This window comes from Ursus maritimus, unplaced genomic scaffold (genome assembly GCF_017311325.1).
Source record: "Ursus maritimus isolate PB19 unplaced genomic scaffold, ASM1731132v1 scaffold_20, whole genome shotgun sequence".
Classification (NCBI taxonomy): Eukaryota; Metazoa; Chordata; class Mammalia; order Carnivora; family Ursidae; genus Ursus; species Ursus maritimus.
The window spans coordinates 15,481,877-15,498,812 of record NW_024424453.1 but is presented as its reverse complement, the minus strand read 5'-3'; the positions used below and the strand labels follow the sequence as shown (position 1 = coordinate 15,498,812).

At 37.0% G+C, this 16,936-nt stretch overlaps 1 protein-coding gene across 2 annotated transcripts in view; it reads left to right on the top strand.

Annotated features, from left to right (window-relative positions):
- CPB1 (carboxypeptidase B1) overlaps positions 1–16,936 on the top strand; it is a 54,031-nt gene that overhangs the window by 22,714 nt on the left and 14,381 nt on the right. For both annotated transcript variants that reach the window (XM_008707412.1, XM_008707396.1), the window contains 6 exons: positions 4,115–4,239; positions 12,007–12,106; positions 12,194–12,295; positions 13,140–13,241; positions 16,230–16,340; positions 16,429–16,519. In XM_008707412.1, coding sequence (XP_008705634.1) covers positions 4,115–4,239; positions 12,007–12,106; positions 12,194–12,295; positions 13,140–13,241; positions 16,230–16,340; positions 16,429–16,519 — 631 coding nt within the window. The remainder of the gene's footprint in view (positions 1–4,114; positions 4,240–12,006; positions 12,107–12,193; positions 12,296–13,139; positions 13,242–16,229; positions 16,341–16,428; positions 16,520–16,936) is intronic.

Genomic DNA, 16,936 nt, shown 5'->3' with positions numbered 1-16,936 from the left:
AATTTACATGGCCAGTATAATCCCTTCTCTCCTCATCCATCTTAGGCCTTAATGTTCTCTCTCCAAAGAAGGTATTTCTGCTAAAAATCCTAACGTGAAAAATTCTTTACTTATGGTAATTTCATCTCTCAGTAGAAGTAGAAGAAACAAGAGATAGTGTACCCCTCGGAAAAGACAAAAGCCAAACAATAGTTAAATGAGGTGACTTTCTCTCTTCCAGCTGAAAACATCATGCCTTAGCTCCAAGCAATGGGACTGCATGTTTCTTCTTCATCCATTTTATTTCCAACATGAATGAAAAGATTTTTATTCTCCTTAGCAATCTTGCAAGTGCAGCATATTCTAGACTGTAGCCTTCCTGATAAGATCATTACAAGGGCATCTCATCTTTGTATTCATCCTTGGCCATGTGTCCTTCCTCCCAGCTTTTGAACATATCCTTTTACAAGCTGAATATACTGGAGAGCTGTGACCACATGGGACTCTGGCAGCCTCCCCTTTTCATCTGTAATTATATAGTAAGGGTATTCTTTCATCTCCTTGCAATCAGAGTTGCACTTGTTCCTTTATTGGAGACGTTAACCATAAAACCTATCCTCTTTTCTCTGTACTTTCTTGAACTCTGTTTCTCTGGGTAAGGTGCATGTTCATCTATGCCCAGAGTAACATGATTACAGTCTTCCAGTGTTCCCATCACTCCCACTATACTTTAGTACTAAGCTCCTCCCTGCTGTCTGGAACTAAGCCTCAATTAGAAGTCACTTCTTCCAAGAGGAAGAGAAAATTCCGTAAGATAAATGAAGAGTCTATCAGATGTTCAACTAATAGTCAAATGCAATGTGAAGAAACAAATTTGTGTAAATTTGCAAAGAACCAAAGATCTCCAATATCAATATTTATTCTCTTATAAGCCCAAAAGAATGTATAGCGGATATACTACTTTTCTTGTTTTTGTGCTGGTTTCTTAATATATTTTAAGAAAGTCTCGTTAGTTATTAGCCAGCTGGCTGATTAAGTTGACATTCCCACAGAGCTATCTGTAAAGATATTCCTTTATCTCCCAACATATATTCTTTACGATTTTTTGTAACTCAGCTTCCTGGATTTACAATTTTATAATCCCAGTTTTATAATTTATTAACATATAATTCAATTCCCCATATCTCATATCCTGTTTTGCTCTAATTCCATATTTTAGATATAGATCTCATTCACAAGGTCTTGGTAATTACTGAAATGTATATTTATCTCCTTGTAATAATATTTTGAGTTTATTATTTGTATCCATACTTGATGCATTGGTAAACATCTATGAGGTTATATTGCTCCTGATTTTTGGCTCCATTTCTCCTAAGAAGCACTGGGAACTAACTCTAGTATAGTTAAGTCTGCATCACACTTGGAAAACTTCATAGTGTTGGATGTTGGTATATTTGCCAACCAACTTTCTCCACGTCAAACTGAAATCTTAAGGTACCTCACATTAGATCTGCAAGTTTTCTGTCAAACATTTTCATGAGATTTCTTTACCGCATTTAAAAGAATCCATCATTCTCACTGAAGAATCTTAAAAGTCTGTATGTGTGTGTGTCTCTCTCTGTCTCTCTCTTTCTCTCTGTCTCTCCCTCTCCCTCTATATATATAGACATATAAATATATAGAGAGAGAAAATATCTATAGATACATAGATGGATAGATAGATAGATAGACAGATAGATAGATGACAGACAGATAATGTATATAGATTGCAGATAAATACAGAGAGAGAAAGAGATCAATCTCCTAATATTTAGGAGAGCCAAGACCAATGAGCAAGAAGTAAGACGTTAGGGAACGCAACTTTCAACTTAATACAGCAAAGAAAACCCATTCATAAAGCAATTAGATTATTCTGAAGTGGTACTAGATGTACTCAAGATTGTATTAGAGCCATCACCAAGATATTGTGCAGGTATATGCTGCTCTAAGTGAAAAGCTAGCATCTTAATATAGATTCTTTGAAGCAAAATCCTAGACAAAGATTTGAGGGCAAAGATTTTGTTTGGGAAGTACAAGGAACACTGGTAGAGAAGTGAGGAGTGATGTAGAGAAGGGAAGGCAGCCAACAAAAGGGACACTATTAAGACAACTACCACAGAGCATGACTAGAGCTTAATCCTACAGAGAACTCTAGGAAAGCATGCAAATCACACACCTTAGAATTATCCCACCTGAGAAATGAGGGAACTGGAGTATTTAGACATCCACTTTCCGGGCTCACTGTTGAGCACTTCTCTGGAAAGAGTTTTCTTTGCCACCTCCTGCCTGCTGCAAGCTGTCAGCTTGGCTTTTTCCAGTTCTAGGGGAAAGAACTTTCAAACACAGAGATGCAGATCTTGGCAGTGGGGAGTCCCCTGAGTACACTGAAAGGTCCCAGCATTATGTATGGGTGGGGCACTGTCAAGTTGCCTACAGATGCTTGGAGGACTTTGTGTGCTTTACCAATTCTAAACCTCTGTGTCTATAATAAAGATACACATCCCTGTCCCATCCCACCTTGGAATGAAAAGCATTTATTAGAAACACAAATTCAGAGTTATCTTTTAAAAATATGCTCTCTCCCATAATGTGCTTATCTTCAGTGTCCTTCTCTTTACAAAGTTGGCTAACATCAACAGTCCCTCGCTTTCTCTGCTCTTATCACGGCATGTCTTTATACTTCCCCCCATCTTTTAACCTTTCATCTTTATCCTCTCATCTTTGACTCACTAGATCACATTGTGTAGCCAATCCTTATCAAATCATCGATACTGTCTCCTTTCAACACCTTAGCGACAACCACACTCACATTTTTCTTCTGGAATCTCTTCTGATTCTATTGTCCCAATGTCCCTGCCTCCTACTGCCCTGACATTACCTATGGCCCTGACTCATGACTCAGCACCCATTAGACATCTACAGTGGTCTGAAGATTACCAGGACAGGATATAGGTTATTGGATTCTCCACAGTCAAGTGTATCTGAAATTAAGTCATCTTAATATCTTACCTAATTAGCTTCTATTAAATGACCTCTAAGTCTTGCCTAAACTCCCTTCTAAGTTTCCAAGCAATAGTCCTAACTATCACCTGTCACACCTCCAGCCTGAGACTAGCTCATAAACACCTACACAGGGAACAGGGTGAGACACAGGGGCAGAGAAAGACCCACTGTCAGGCTCACCTCAAGCTTGTAGGACTTTCCTCTGCTCAAGGAAAAAACAAGAAAACAGAAACCTGAGAGAGATAACACATCCTTGGTTAATGTTTTTACATGGAAAAGGAGATTTGAAACCACACATCCACAAAGAAAAACGTTAGAATTATCAAATATGTTACTGTTATTTTTGTGCATAATTTTCTCCAAAATCTCCTCTATAAGGATAGAAGCTGTTTCATTTGCTCACTAGTGTATTCTCAGTTTCAGGCATAAAGCCTAGCACATAGTAGGTCCTTAATAACAGCTGATGAATAACTGAACAAATGAAAATGTCTGGATCTTTGAGAGCATTTTGTTTCTGTCCATGATACCAAGATGACCACTGGGGTAGGGTGCATTTTCCTTTCCAACATATCATCCACAGGTCAGTGATATAGATCCTGGTTCTGCACATTACTGTGAATGCTGAGTTCCAAGTACAAATTAATAAAATAAATCAATTAAAAAGTAAAAAGGAAAGCTCAATTTCTCTCAACCAAGTTTTGTGGCTCTAGTTAATTCATCATCATTCATTCAGCACATTTATCCATTACCACAAACACTGCTATCACAATAAGCAATTGCTCCAGAAAATCAATCAATAAAAAAAGAACCATTATAGAATACTGCAATTAACTAGCATTATGGGAAATAATTATATGTTCTTCATGCTTGATGATAATCAATTAAGGCCATGTATGTTTGTGTAAACATTTTTTTGACATCTAACTGCTTGGTCCCAACTCTTGTTCACTCAAAGGAGACATTTTTAAGAGATTTCATGGATAATTTGAGTTTGAAAATAACTCAATGGAGTAGAGTAATAGTGTGCTTGCTGACGATAATTCACCCATTGAATTATAGGTATCAAATACAATATATCTTACTCCTTATTCAGATTGACTTCTGGAAACCAGATTCTGTCACACAAATCAAACCTCACAGTACAGTTGACTTCCGTGTTAAAGCAGAAGATATTTTCACTGTGGAAGATTTTCTGGAGCGGAATGAACTACAATATGAGTAAGTTTATGTTTTACAGCTATTAAAACTCTCTTCCACGTATGCCCTCATCTGAGCCTCTGAATAACCCTGGGAAAGTAAAATTAAGAGCAAGACCATGGCTTCCCTAAAGCCCCACAAATAGGTCATGGCAAAACTGGCCCTAGATTCCAAATCTTAAGACTTTAAGCCTGGTAGATATTTTGTTTAGTTCTTACTCCAATTGAAAAAATGGTTTTGACTCTTGAACCCCAATTCAGCAAGATATCTGACCTGCTACTGGTTTACAAATGATATATAAACTACAGGCAAAACCAATGAACACTCTGTTACCAGCTAGACACAGTTTTAGTCCCAAATCATATCAAGTCTTCTTTCCAAGTGAGCAGCCAGACCAATTATGAGCTATAATGACTCCTCATGCTCCTAATTTTTTCTGTGCGCACACCAGACTCAATCAATATTTATTTCAACTTAACCAATTATTCATATATTTTATCATTTGAGTTTTCTTCACCATGATAAGTGCACTCTTTAATCCCCACCCCCTGTATCCCCCACGCCCCCAACTACCTTCCCTCTGGTAACCATCAGTTTGTTCTCTATAGTTAAGAGTCTCTTTTTTGGTTTGTCTCTCTCTCTCTCTCTGTCTTTTTTCCTTTGTTTTTTTGTTTTGTTTCTTAAATTCCACATATGGTATTTGTCTTTGACTGACTTATTTTGCTTAGCATTATACTCTCAAGCTCTATCCATGCTGTTGCAAATGGCAAGCTTTCATTCTTTTTAGTGGCTGAGTAATATTCCACTATATATATATATATATATATATATGTCACATCTTCTATATCAATTCATCTATCAATGGACACTTGAGATGCTTCCATAATCTGGCTATTTTAAATAATGTGCAATAAACGTAGAGGTACATGTATCCCTTTGAACTAGTATTTTTGTATTTGGGGGGTAAATACCCAGTAGTGTGATTCCTGGATCATAGAGTAGTTCTATTTTTAAACTTTTGAGGAACCTCCATACTGTTTTCCACAATGGCTGCACCAATTTGCATTCTCGCCAACAGTATAAGTGGGTTCCTTTTTCTCCACATCCTCGCCAACACTTATTGTTTCTTATGTTTTTTATTTTAGCCATTCTGATAGATGTGAGGTGGTATCTCAGTGCAGTTTTGACTTCATTTCCCTGATGATGAGTGATGTTGAGCACTTTTTCATGTGTCTGTTGTCCATCTAGATATCTTCTTTGGAGAAATATCTGTTCACGTCTTCTGCCCATCTTTTAATTGGATTATTTGCTTTTTCAGTATTCAGTTGTATCAGAGTTCTTTATATATTTGGGATACTAACCCTTTATCAGATATGTCATTTGCAAATATCTTCTCCCATTCCACAGGCTGCCTTTTTAGTTTTGATTATTTCCTTCACTGTGCAGAAACTTTTGACTTTGATATAGTCCCAATAGTTTATTTTTGTTTTTATTTCCCTTGCCTCAGGAGACATAGCTAGAGAAATGTTGCTACAGCTGATGTCAGAGAGATTACTGCCTATGCTCTCTTCAAGGATTTTTATGCTTTTGGATCTCACACTAGATTTTCGTGTATAGTGAAAGAAAGTGATCCAGTTTCATTCTTTTGAGGTAGCTGTCCAGTTTTCTCAATACCATTTGTTGAAGAGACTGTCTTTTTCCCATTGTATATCCATTCCTCTTTTGTCAAAGATTAATAGACCATATAATTGTGGGTTTATTTCTAGGTTTTCTGTTATAATCCATTGATCAATGTGTCTATTTTTATGCCAGTACCATACTGTTTTAATTACTACTGCTTTGTAATATAACTTGAAATCTGGAATTGTTATACCTCCAGTTTTGTTTTTCTTCCTCATATCCTTTAGATTAAGGACAAGATTAGGGTCAGACTGAATGGTTCTTCTGTCCTTTTACCCCCCACGGCCCCACCACTATTTCTAATGGTAAAAGTCATGGAGAGAAGGACTAAAAGAAAGGAAAGTGATTCCCCAAAGGCCTAGAACAGAGTTGGCTAAGCTGATCACCCCATGTCTCCTCTCCCCAAATACCACACTGGTCCATGTAAGCCTTTTCAGATGAGAATGTCTTCCTAAGTAGAAGCAGTTGTCCGTTGTTGATCAAACAAATAGATAGTAAGTGCCTACTTACTATATATCAAGCACCAAAAAGGACAGATATGGCCCCACTTCCTTCAAAGGAAAACAGACTTTAAACATAGAATTGCAAAATTGTGTAATAGATGTCAGGAAGAGTAAAGAACTAGAGACATAGGGGAATTGACCAGCTCTAGGCTATCAGGGAAGGCCACCAGAAGAAATGAGGCTTCAGCTGAGAACTTAAAGATGAGCCAGAGTTAGTCAAAGAAAAGAAAAAAATCATACTCTAGGCAGAGACCAGACTATACGGTAAGCTTAGAACTGAGAGAGACCATGTTAACCTGGAGGCATTTGCCCTAGAGGGAAGAAAGAAATGAGGTCTTTCATCCAAAACAGAGTTGTTCCTCCAGGGAGTGGATCAGTAAGAAGCAAAGAGGCAGTGTCAAGCTCCGCTCCTGAACATTCAAATGTTTATCCAACAACACCCCACCACAAGCTCAAGCCTTCGTTATACTTTGAGTAAATGTAACTCAAAAATTTTTAACAGAAATTTTCTCTTGTTTTTTACGTCTTAAAAATATCGAATAGTATTTATGCTAGTGAAGATGTCAGAATTGTTACCTATAACGTCTGTACCTCATCAGGAGAAGTGGTAAAACATACCACAACAAGTAAATGCTCTGGAAAAATAACAGACCAGATTCAAATCCTGACTGCAACTTCCTGAATGTATGACCTTAGATAATTTGCTTAATTTTTCTGAACTTCAGTTTCCTTATCCATAATATGAGGATATAATGCCTCTCTCAAAGGACTGTGAAGATGAACTAAAACAATATGTACATACATTGCAACTGATATTACTATTGCTGTGGTTTACTACTGTACAAAGAGGAAAATGATACATTTTTTAAAGGTCAACAGAAACTGTTTTGTTTAACCCCAATATCATGCTTCATATAGCTTAGCGATCTGCTTCTGCCTGAGGGAAGTGTCAAAACGTGACCTTAAGGATTGACTGTCTTTTTAAAACAAAGATATAACACAGTTAATTTTCAAAATTTGATTACGATTCATGTCTGTGACTTTTTGCTCTTCTTATTACACTAGGAAGAACTGCTAAAACCCCAGCCTCTAGGAGCCTTCAGTAATATATTTTTAAATGACAGTTTCTTTATAATTCTTTCAGAAAAACAAAAGGAAGATCAGAGACCATAAGCTAACCCTAGCTACCTGAATGATGTCCTAATTCTACCTATATCACAAAGTAGTAAAATGGCTTCTAATCACATATCAATCTCCCTTTACCGGGTGGAAAATTCACATCCTTTTTTGGTGCATAAACTTTCTGGGAATTGGGTATGAATGCTGTCTTATCTAGAACATAGGATATTCCCCGAGAGCTAGGCTCTTATTAATTTTTGCTTCTCTGTTTGCTGCTTAGCACACTTGTAGCATACAATTTTCTAAGTATTAAATAATAATAAGTCCCTAGAAATCCTGGAGAAACACACCAGCAATATCCTTGCTGGGGCTGTAAGCAGTCCCTGTGCATCCCATTATGACCTCATATGGTAACTAATTTGTATTTAGACAGTTTCCTGCCGGCAAGAATTTGTAGTTGTGTTTATATCCAACAGGAACCATCTACTGCACAAGTTCCACCAAAATAGCTTTGCAGATTTTTCCATGGTTCCATCCCTCTTCACCAAGACTTGTATCACTTTGGCAGCTGTAACCAGTTTCTGAGTTACCATGGGAAAAAATTCAGAATGTGTGCACCAAGAAAAATAACTGTATTTTTATGCTTATGCTGCACCCTTAGGTACAGAAAGACTAAGAACTGGATGGTACAAATCTCCAACTTACTGTTCTGAAGCCGTTGACAGACCTTTTGATGGGCAGGCTTTCATCGAACACCTTCCTACAAGTTACAGGAAGGTTGTCTTTGCCCTATGCAATCCAGGGAGAGACCGATTGTTACTAACTTCCTATAACCTTATTTTTCTGTGAATTTCAGATTAAGACAGGAATGTGTCCTTGGATAGCAAGGGGTACATACCAGTGTTCTTCAACAGAATGGGCATGTAGTAGAGAAACTAACCAAATTCTCCTTTTTCAAGAATCTATAAGGGAGAGAAAAGTGAGTCATGCCTCTACTTCTCAGACATTCTGTTCCTTGTTTTGTTGGGAGTCCCTGTTATCTAATTTGCCTGCATATTTATAAAAAAGAAGCTGGATAGCACTATAAAAGGAACATATAAAAGTATAAAATAGTGTACATGCCTCTGTATGTTGGAGCTGTAATGCAGTCCCTATTACATTAAGAGGCATTGTTTTAATCTCCTAGAATAGAAGCTCATTATTTAGTAATAATATTTGTATTATAGCTAAAGTAGTGCTTTGTCCTAAATCTAATAAAATCAAATAATCACAAGGCTGGAAAGGATAATTTGAGGTCAATCCCCCCGCCTTCAGACAAAAGTCAGCACCACATTTCAACCTCATTCTGACGTTCTTTTGCAACTTACTAGAGGCTACTTTTACTCCTGGCTGTCATCTTAAATTAAACAGGGTTTTGTTTGTTTGTTTGTTTGCTTCTTTGTCCTAATTATTGATGTAAAGGTTTAATAGTTAACATAGTAATAACTCTAACAGAATGCCTCATCTGACTATCAAACAAAACACTAATACCTACAAAGTCACTAATTCTCCTAAATAATGTGAATTTGAGGATTAGGTGCAGAGAAAGGATAGCAATATGCTGTGGAAGGTCTATTGCCCCCTCTACTCAGAGCTGGTTCCTGATAGATCAGAGCTGGCCATGGTTATGGTCTTAGATACAGCTGCCTATGGAAGATCTTGAGATTGTGGAATGCCTGGGAGCATTTAAGTGATGATTTCTTTTCTCTGGGCATCCACTAACAAGCCATGTGACCAAGATGATATTGTACTCACTGACAATGAAAAATCTTGTTAAAGTGAAAGTAGATGTCATTTACCATTTCCTCTTGGAGTTTTAGTTTTGCCATTCAACCAGAAAAGTTCACCCTTGTTACACAGGATTTGTTCTTCCAAACTGATGATTTGGGAATATAGCTGTTTTCTTTAAGATTTTGGCCAGTCGATTTTTTTTGTTAAGGTTTTTGTTTTGCTTGTTTTGCTTTGATTTTTGTTTTTTGTTTTTAGTTTTTATAAATGTTATATTTGAAAATCATTTTCCTAAACTATCTAGTTTAGGTGTTTCCTGGAGTTTATGAAGTTTATGGTAACCAGCAATTTCAGTTTAAATTTTTTTTTCATAAACCTTGAAAGACAACTATGACCAATGACCAAAGCCTACAGATTTGAGTCAAGTCACTGCATTTTAGAATTGAAAAGAACATATAATGCCAGCTAATCATATGCCCCATTCTAAAAATTATAAAAGTAAGGCCCAGAGATTAAATGATTTTTCTGAAGCCAATTTACAAGTTAAGCAAAACTCTGACCCCTGACCTTTTGATTCCTAATTCTGGATTTCTTCTACTTCTATCCTATCCCCTAACAATCCAATTTGGGTGTTGGATATAATTATAGCACTTACTATAATCATTGTTATAGTAACAGTGCCTAACTGAAGCAGGCAGAACGGTGGTCCTGCCCAAAATGTCTACATCCAGAACACCTGAATATATCACATTACATGGAAAAGAGGAGTTAGGAATTAAGGTTGCTAAGCAACTGAACTTAAAATAGATAGATTACGCTAGATTGTCCAGATAGGTCCAACATGATCACAGGGTCCTTACAAGTGGTGGAGGGAGGCAGAAGAGGGGGTCAGAGTGATGTGGCATGCAAAGGACTCGAGCTGCTGTTGCCGGCTTCAAAGTTAAAAGAGAAGGGCAAAGAGCCAAGGAATGTGAGCAGCCTCTAGCAACTGGAAAGGACAGGGAATCAGATTCTCCCCTAGAGCTTCTAGAAAGAAGCACCTCCCTGCTGACACCTTGATTTTAGCCCAATGAGACCTGTGTTGGACTTCTAACCTACAGAACTACAAAATAATAAATTCATATTGTTTTACACCACATTTGCGGTAATTTACAGCAGCCATAAAAACTAATACACTAACAAAGTACTAATGGCTGCTCAAGGAGAAATTTTCTTTCTACGAGCTAAATTTTTAAATCTTCTCCTTTTCCCTTTTCTTTCTAATACCACCTTAAGACAGTTAAGACCTTAAGACAGTATGTGCCTCTTGCTAGGAAGAAAATATCATTTAGTATTAATTTATTGCATTTTCCATAAACAGACACGAGTTCATTCCCAAGTTAACCAAATGAAGGAGAGACCAGGAGGGAGGTTCAGAGGATGTCCCTGACATACTTCATCAGAATGCCCTTGGGGCAGCCAGAGGAGAAGTAGACTTTTTGATGTGTGGCTGCAATTCTCTGTGTGTCAGATAAAAACATTTCAAGGCTTGACTGTGGATAATAGAAGTTTCTGCAAACTAGTTTCTGTCCATAATATTCACAATGCTGTGATCAAGGACATTAATGTTCATAAAATTTTGTCCTTTTGGAACATATCTTTCACTCAACAGTAGCAAGGACAAATGAAGTCACACGTGTCCACACCTTCTGGCCTGCTTTTATAATAGAAACTTTCACCTGGTTCATTCCCCCTTCTGTTCACTCCCCCCTTTCTTCTTCCCTTTCTTCTCCTACCGATCTTCCTACTTCTTATTTCCATAAATGGGGAATGAACCATGAGAGACTATGGACTCTGGGAAACAAACTGAGGGCATCAGAGGGGAGGTGGGTGGGGGAATGGGATAGACTGGTGACGGGTATTAAGGAGGGCACGTATTGCATGGTGCACTGTGTGTTATACGCAAGTAATGAATCATGGAACTTTACATCAAAAACTAGGCGTGTACTGTATGGTGACTAACATAATAAAGAAATTATTAAAAAAATAATAAAAAAAGAAACTTTCACCTGGACAGTCATTTATAGAAATAAGCAGGCCTCAAAGGTCTGTCACCAATTTTCATACTATCTTGCTTCAGAACAATTCTTTGGTTACTTTAAATCAACCAAAAGACAAGCAAGCAGAAACTAGCTCTTTAAACCCAGCATTTTTTGCCTAATAAATGTTTAGTTTATCAATATTTCTGAATTTCCACCTTTCAAGATATTTTTCTCAAAACCTAGAGAAAGGCTCTCAAGTGGCCAACTGTCCCAGTTTACCTGGGACCAACTGATTCCTGGGACATGGGACATTTAGTGCTAAAACCAGGAAAGTCCTGAGGAAGAAAGTCCACAGATAGGGTTCAAGTGCATAACTTTTGTGTGGCAGCCCAAGGCCCTGTTCCAGAAAGCCCCAGGTACCAGAGGAAATCATTTTCTGAATTTAGGGTCCAAGGACACCTAACTATGTCAAGTTTAGGCTGAGAAAGGTCCTGCCCTGCTTGCACTCTCCAGTGATATATCCACTCTTTGTGATGAACAGCTCGGGTTGAAGGGCATGAGGAACACTCAGAGGACACATGTGACTCCGTGGAGAAAAGTATTGCATAATTTACTAAAGCAGTGACTCTGGTTTTTTGCATATGTTCACTGGGAAATACTCTAATGTTCACAGGAGCACCTCCTTTGGTTTACTGCAGGGTATTGATAAGCAACCTGAGATCTGTGCTGGAAGGTCAGTTTGACAGCCAGGTCCGTGCAACTGGACACAGTTATGAGAAGTACAACACATGGGAAACGGTATGATGTGCAAATGATTTAGACAGACATTGCTGTGGGAATTGAACTAAGAATGGCACATTAATCTACAAATGGTTGCATTGGTAGATAGAGGCTTGGACTCAACAAGTCACCAGTGAGAATCCAGACCTCATCTCTCGCAGAACCATTGGAACCACATTTGAAGGACGCGCTATGTACCTCCTCAAGGTAATCATTTTTACCCATGACCTTGCCATGTCTGAAGGCTTTAAATCAATGAATTCTAACACATTAACATCTGTTTCACAGACATGCTTATCCCAAACATTGTTATAACTCTTTCCCTGCCTATATGCCCCAGGGAATCAAACAGATTCCCCAGCTTCTTTTATCATAGGTGGATTTTTAAATCATTATTTTGATTTATTCAAAAGGAAAATGCAATAAAATAAGAGAAGTCCTATAAATTTACCCACATTCCTGTAAGCAATGTAAATGATCACCTACCTTGATGAAATTCTTCTCTCCCAGATGTTGTTTGCAAATCCATTTGCTAAAGAGGTTCATAAACTTCATGTCTATCAGACAACATTACAGAGCGTATCAGCGATTTGTTTCTGTCGTCCTCTAATGCCATTTTTGTCATGTAATTCTAATGAAGAAAATAAAAAGACAAGGAGTAAGTGAGAGAGAAGGAAAAATTCTTACAAGATTAGCAACAATCATGATTACTTCTAATTACTCATCCAGTTGTCTTGGTCATGTCACCTAATAATAGCAGCTGAAAATAACCTCCACGTGAGTACAATTAAGCAGGGTAATCAGCATCTTCTGAAAATATGAGCTTGTCAAGCTTAATAAAAATAATAAACAGCCATGTAAGCCTTCAGCTCAAACATTGTGTCTAGAGGCAAGAACATACTGTGCTAGTATTATGTTTTAATTTAATCATGGGATATATCTCTTGCTGCTGTCAAGTTTCACCTGTTGAATCCAAAGCCCAGACGGGTAGTGAATGTTAACCCCTGACTGTGATGAATCACAATTTCCCTTTTCCTTTTGTTTGCAATAGGTTGGCAAAGCTGGACCAAATAAGCCTGCCATTTTCATGGACTGTGGTTTCCATGCCAGAGAATGGATTTCCCCCGCATTTTGCCAATGGTTTGTGAGAGAGGTTAGTATGTAGAATCATTTTTGGCCGAGGGAAGTAGAAAGTATTTTGTGTATTTAAATCAATTTCTTATAATCCAGCTATAATAAAAGAGAATAAAAACACAGAAAAACCTCACAATTCCAAGTTCCCATTTTTGGGCATTAGTTTCAACTTTCACCAAGAGACCTTTCTAAGGTAAGACTTTAAAACAGTTACCAAATTGTATTTATTTATATTTAACTCATTTGAACTTTCTCACCCACCTTCGGTGGAGAGACTAACCAGTATTATAGTAGATATGTCATTTAAAAGTTAAAGATTATGGATAAGCCACCAGCTTGATCATTATCTCCTGAACAATCATCATTGTATACTTCAGAAAAAAAAAACAATACATAGCAGTCCCTACTGTAAATGATACTGTTTGTCATTCCTTATAAGTCTAATGATAAGATATATATGAAAGCCCTTTAACTGAAGTTTTTAAAAATCCATGAGCCCATATTGATATAGATACATTATTCAATAAATAAATAAAAGGGAGAGAAGGAACATCTCTTTCTTAAAGAAGAATTACAACTAATGGATGTACAAAGAATGAACAAACTAGAAAATTATCATTAGAACACCACAGTAATAATCATTTCATGAAAGCCTATGTGTGTATGCAAAAATTAGTAAAAGTTTAAAGACAAATAGAATATTTGCAGTCTCAAAGTATCCCCATTCCCCCCCCCCCATATATGTTATTACGTTACAAAGGCAAAGTTTACCGTGGAGAAACTTAGCAGAAACTACTTAACCAAGTGATCAAGGTTAACATCACCCATAACATCACCAGCATTAAGACATAATCAGTATCATATACCCCCTGATACTATGTACTGAAAAGACACATCATCTGTAGGGTATTCTTCCTCAAAATTCATAACTTTCCTCTAATCAAAATATATATATAGAGAGAGAGACAAACCCAATATATATATAGAGAGAGAGAAACCCAAATTGAGGGACCTTCTGCAAAGTAACCAGATCAGTACTCTTCAACTGTCTCAAAGTCACAAGAGGCAAGGACAGACTGAGGAACTCATAGATAAGAAGAGACTAAGGAGATATGACAACCAGTGCAATGTGGGATTGTATATTGGATCCTAGAACAGAAAAAGGATAACAGTGGAAAAATTGGTGAACTCTAAATAAAACCTACAGTTTAACTTATATTATTGTACCAATGTTAATTCCTTCACTTTGATCATTGTACCACAGTTAAGTAAGACAATAACATTAGGGGAAGCTGAGTGAAGGGTATATGGGAACTCCTTGAATTTGCAACTCTTCTCTAAGTCTAAAATTACTTCAAAATTAGAAGTTTAAAATACTGAAGTGCTTTTAAAATTAAGAAAATTATTATATACAATATACTATCTTTTGTGTGAAACACTTCTGTATCTATTTGTGATGGTTTTGGTTTCTAGACATGTTATGTATCCAATTAGAACCATTTAACTTCTCATAGTCCATAGTCTCTCATGTTTCATTCCCCCTTCTGAACTGAGGGCCTCAAAGGGGAGGGTGGTGGGGGAATGGGATAGACCGGTGATGGGTAGTAAGGAGGGCACGTATTGCATGGTGCACTGGGTGTTATACGCAACTAATGAATCATCAAACTTTACATCGGAAACCAGGGATGTACTGTATGGTGACTAACATAATATAATAAAAAATCATTTAAAAAAAAGAACCATTTAACTTCAATGGATATCTCACCATCTGCCCTCTAGAAGGAAAAAACTTTTATCACTACTTCGGTTATCTCCAAGATTAGAACGTGGTTCTATGGCTCCTTCAGCCTAAAAATCACTTATTTCATCATGTGTTATTGTAATAAATACACATGTATAGAGTCACAAAAAGTATAAAAAAAACTATTAATATATAGAAGCCTTAAATATTTTAAAGTCTATTCAAGAAAGCCTAGGAAAGAGTTGAATTTAAGTTTAATATGATCCTGGGGCTGAGGAACAATGACTAAGAGAACATAATAAATGAGTATGAAGTCCTTCATTCATGGAGAAATGTCCACATTACTTAGCAGGGAGAACTAGTCTCCTTACAGGATTCCCTACTCAGTATAGAGGAGTAAGAAGGATACTTTCATCATTATGCAGCCTGGAGCCTAGGTGACAGCCATCCAGAATCCATCAGTGTGAGCTCACTTCATAATGGGAGGCTTTCTCATTCTTCTTCCTTACTGGACACTCTCTCTAGTGAGACCATCTACAGGAGGTTTCACAAAACTTAAATAAGTTTCTAGATTGTATTAGAAACATGCACAGCCATCCACAGACATTCCTTACTTACTAAGAATAGGTCTTACCCTCATATCCTACTCACTTTGAAAAAAAAATTAAATTAAATTAAATTAAATCTTTACACTTATTGCAAAATAAGTGAATATATGTATGTTTCTTAAAAGTCTATAATTTTATTAAATCTTTGTTAATCTTTAAAGTAAAAAGTCAAATAGTTATGTGAGTTATATATGGATATAAAAGAATATCCTGGAAATAGAGAAGAATTAAAAACAACTATTTTAGGGGCGCCTGGGTGGCTCAGTTGTTAAGAGTCTGCCTTTGGCTCAGGGCGTGATCCCAGCGTTCTGGGATCGAGCCCTGCATCAGGCTCCTCCACTGGGAGCCTGCTTCTTCTTCTCCCACTCCCCCTGCTTGTGTTCCCTCTCTCACTGGCTCTCTCTCTCTCTGCTAAATAAATAAATAAAATCTTCTTTAAAAAATTAAAAAATAATAATAAAAATAAAAATAAAAACAACTATTTTAACCAAAACTATGGGTAATATTTTGCTAACTGCCTTTTAAATATTAATAATGTCTACCTCAATAGGGGACACGGCTTTCATTACCAAAGTCAATATTCATCCAGTCTATGTAAATTTTAGTAGCATCACACATTTCATACTTCCATGAAATTCTCTTCCTAATTCATACATAGGCTATTCGCACCTATGGACATGAGATCCACATGACAGAACTTCTCGACGAGTTAGACTTTTATGTCTTGCCTGTGGTCAATATCGACGGCTACATCTACACCTGGACCAAGGTATATGAACCAATACTGAGAGGGCCTGATGAAATTTAAACCAACCCACCTTTTATTATACTTGGCTAACCACATAATCCACTTTCAGAACCGAATGTGGAGAAAGACCCGCTCCACCCAGGCTGGAACTACCTGCATTGGCACAGACCCCAACAGAAATTTTGATGCTGGTTGGTGCCGTAAGTATCTGACTGACCATTTTGCAAGCGTCTGTTGGAAAGCACAGGAGGAAAAATAACACAGGAAAACACAACAGTGTCTAAAATAAGAAAAAATGTAAAGTTTTATATTTTAGAATTCTAACTTTCTGAAAGCACAGACAATAAACAGTTTATTTATTCACTCAAAAAAAAGTATTGTGTGCTCTATTATGTTCCCAGCTGTGTTAGGTGCTGGAAACATAAGACTGAGCAATCCAGACATAATCCTACTACATCGAAATGTATAATCTAGAGGACACAGTCATTGAAGAATTATTTAAATGAAACTGTGATATAATCCTAATTTTGTAATTTAACTTTCAGAAAATGATTACAGTAGTAAGGAAATTTCTCATGGATATTAGTTTATCCCCTACTTATTAATTTTTTCAGACT